Here is a 3,060-nt window from a genome sequence, read left to right as displayed (position 1 = left end):
TGTGTGTGTGTGTGTGTGTCTAAGAGAGAGAGAGACAGAGAGTACCCTGCAATTATTACATGCACAGAGAGACACACATGGATGCACAAAGACACGCATACAATATTCTGTCCTTGTGCTTTAATCTCTAAACCTTATATATAATTTCTCCCTCTCTCCCTCCTTTCCTTTTTTTCTTGTTTGTCTCTGTATTCTCTTGTCTACAACACAGCAGCTGTTCTTTGTCACAATTTTAATTTAATTTTTTTGTTTTTTAAGATTTTTTTGAGGCATTTTAGGCCTTCATTTGACAGGAAAGCTGAAGGCCCACTGCGTCGAGGAGTAAACCTCTATACATGGGCGCCTGCTCTACCAACTGAGATATGTGGGCGCCCCACTATTTTAATTTCTGATAAAAACAAATCTTTTTTTTTTCCTTCCCCCTTTAGGTTTCATCTATACATGTGGCGGTACACTGAAGGGCCGAAATGGCAGTATAGAATCGCCAGGCTTCCCCTATGGCTACCCTAATGGGGCAAACTGTACCTGGGTCATTGTCGGGGAAGAAGGAAGTCGAATCCAGCTGATGTTCTTGTCCTTTGCCATAGAAGAAGAATATGATTTCTTGTCCTTGTATGATGGACACCCACACCCTGCTAACTTCAGAACCAGGTAAGACCATTGTTTTTTTTCTTGTGCACAAGTGTGCACATTTGAAAAACCAGGTGGAAGTTTTCTGTTGTTTTGTTTTGCTGAGTCATAATGTATTAGCAGTAGGCTGTTAAGTAAGACAAATTAGAACTGTATTTTCCACTTTAATTTTACTACTTTCACATCTAATTATTTGTGTTCAACGTCCTCTAATTGAAATTAGAAAATACCACGGCATCTGTGTATATTTGTGTATTTATGTACATGGCATCACTGTTGCACTATGTACAGCTGTATAGAAAACTAAAAAAAAATGTCATTAATAAAAGAAAGAAAGTTGCTCGGCAAATACAGCACACACACCTGTTATGGCATGTACCTCATTGTATTATTAGGTTACCAGTGATGTGCAGCCAGTTGTCTGTTGTCTAAGCTGAAGCTATGAAAAGGTACTCCTTTGTTTTTGTTGCCAATTGATGATGAGCTGTCATGAAATAATGTGTTTACATGACCGAATATCAGGGTTCGTGAATTTAGAAGAAAACTGAGAACAAAAAAAGAACCAGATTGATGTACTGGTTCTATTACTGAATGAATCCTATATTTGGAGTTGTGGTATGAATGCATTTGTTTTTGGGAAGCAACTGTTTTATAATGACAACAACATATGTTTCAACAAACATAGACAAGATGTCATCGGTGCTGGACTGGATTCTCTCCAGCAATACTATTGCAGCGGAACAAATGACCTTGTATAGCAACAGGGTGCAAATTGCCCAGGCTCAATCAGTGACACTGCGGCTTCCCTTTAGTTATTGAACTAGTTTATCGAGCCCCTCTTGCAAGACACAATACCCAGAAAGAAGCTCATTTCAGATAAGCTATTAAACTCTCCTTGCCTTATGATTTTATCAGGCAATCAATAGTGCCTAATAGCATCTGTCTGTGACTCAATTCACATTGGACTGCAATGAAATTAGTATTAAGTCATTTAATTCACTGTGAAATGTTATAGTGCTCTCAATTGACATGTTGTTTGATTTTCACATGGCTAAACACTGATAGAGATTAGGTTTTGACTGTTGCACAACTTGGTCCACAAAAAGGTCCTTGTCACAATTGGATCTAAGTAGAACTTTTTATTTTTTTCTTGTTTATTCACACAGAAACAGCCTTTGTAACCCTTATATCTGCTGAGTAAAAACAACATGTTTTTATCAGTCAATAAAATAAAAAATAAATTGGAAAGCTTTACCAAGAACCAAACATTTAAAGCAAAATGGTATGAATGAATACTTCTTCTTCCAGCTCCTCCTTCCCGTTACAGCCAATACATTGTACGTGCTATCTATGGGAAGAAGACATTGTTTTGTCAAGTTACTAGATGAAGTGATACTATGCTGATAAGCTGTTGTGTTTGATGTTTGATTGAGGCTTCTCTGTCTTGCGCACGTGTCATTCTGTGAAAGCAACAGAAATGAGAAACCAACTGTGAATGAGCTCTTAATTTCATTTTGGATCCTGTGGATGTGAAAATCCACCTGGAACTAATTCTTGGAATCAAGATTATCCAACCAGAAACCACGGAAAGGTCCACACAAGAGGCTCCTCTTCTTCAAGACAGTTTTATTATGGATGCACAAACCTGGGGAGGAATCTCTAGCACCCAACAAAAGAAAAGACAACTGAAAAAGATGGCAACTCTGTGCTAGATTAGAGATGCTAAGACCAGCATGGTTTTCCACAAACAAGTTCTGTCTAAGGTTGGAAACAGATTTATTTAATAATGTTAGGTATAGTGCTAAGCAAGAAATTCTGGTTTGGTTCAGTTGAGGAAAAAGGATGTGGGTCACGCAGAGATGAAATGAGTCCTCTTGGTACTTGGTCGTTTGCTGAAAAGCAATTCTCTCGCCGTGGGGAATGAACCATGTTCCTCTGGTTCAACAGGCATAATTTCTAATCAGTCAGCTGCAATAATCAACCTTTCTCGGACAATCCTGTGGCTTGTAGTGCTCAAATTGCCATACAGAGTTAATTAAATAAGGGAGCAAAAACAATAATAACAGAATAGAATAAAGTAGAATAGTATAGAGTGAGTTGACCATGACATTTTCTGGCTTTATACAATATGTGATTCCCAATTCTGCAGGAAAAAGAGAGAGAACAAACAGATAGGAGGAGAGGAAGTGAAAGATGCCCTCTATGCTCTTATTGCTTGATTAGGATTTCCTGCTTATCTGAGATAACAGGAAATGATGTGCTGCGTGAGTGTGTGCACACGTGCATTCATGCATAGGGTGTGTGTGCACACCGTGTGTGAGGAAGATTTATGGTCTGCATAGTTACAATCGGCCCGCTAGTTAAGCCAAATTACTCTGCTGTCTCATTCTGTCTTTCTCTCTTCTGCTACTTACAAAACACACACACACA

At 38.6% G+C, this 3,060-nt stretch overlaps 1 protein-coding gene across 1 annotated transcript in view; it reads left to right on the top strand.

Moving 5' to 3' along the window:
* Positions 1–3,060, top strand: part of LOC116702011 (CUB and sushi domain-containing protein 3) — a 119,589-nt gene that overhangs the window by 78,221 nt on the left and 38,308 nt on the right. Inside the window, exon 3 of the mRNA XM_032536070.1 lies at positions 429–651. Coding sequence (XP_032391961.1) covers positions 429–651 — 223 coding nt within the window. The remainder of the gene's footprint in view (positions 1–428; positions 652–3,060) is intronic.

The sequence above is a fragment of the Etheostoma spectabile genome, chromosome 14 (assembly GCF_008692095.1).
Source record: "Etheostoma spectabile isolate EspeVRDwgs_2016 chromosome 14, UIUC_Espe_1.0, whole genome shotgun sequence".
In the NCBI taxonomy this organism is placed as follows: Eukaryota; Metazoa; Chordata; class Actinopteri; order Perciformes; family Percidae; genus Etheostoma; species Etheostoma spectabile.
The sequence above is the reverse complement of the archived record's forward strand: the minus strand, read 5'-3'. Positions and strand labels throughout refer to the sequence as shown.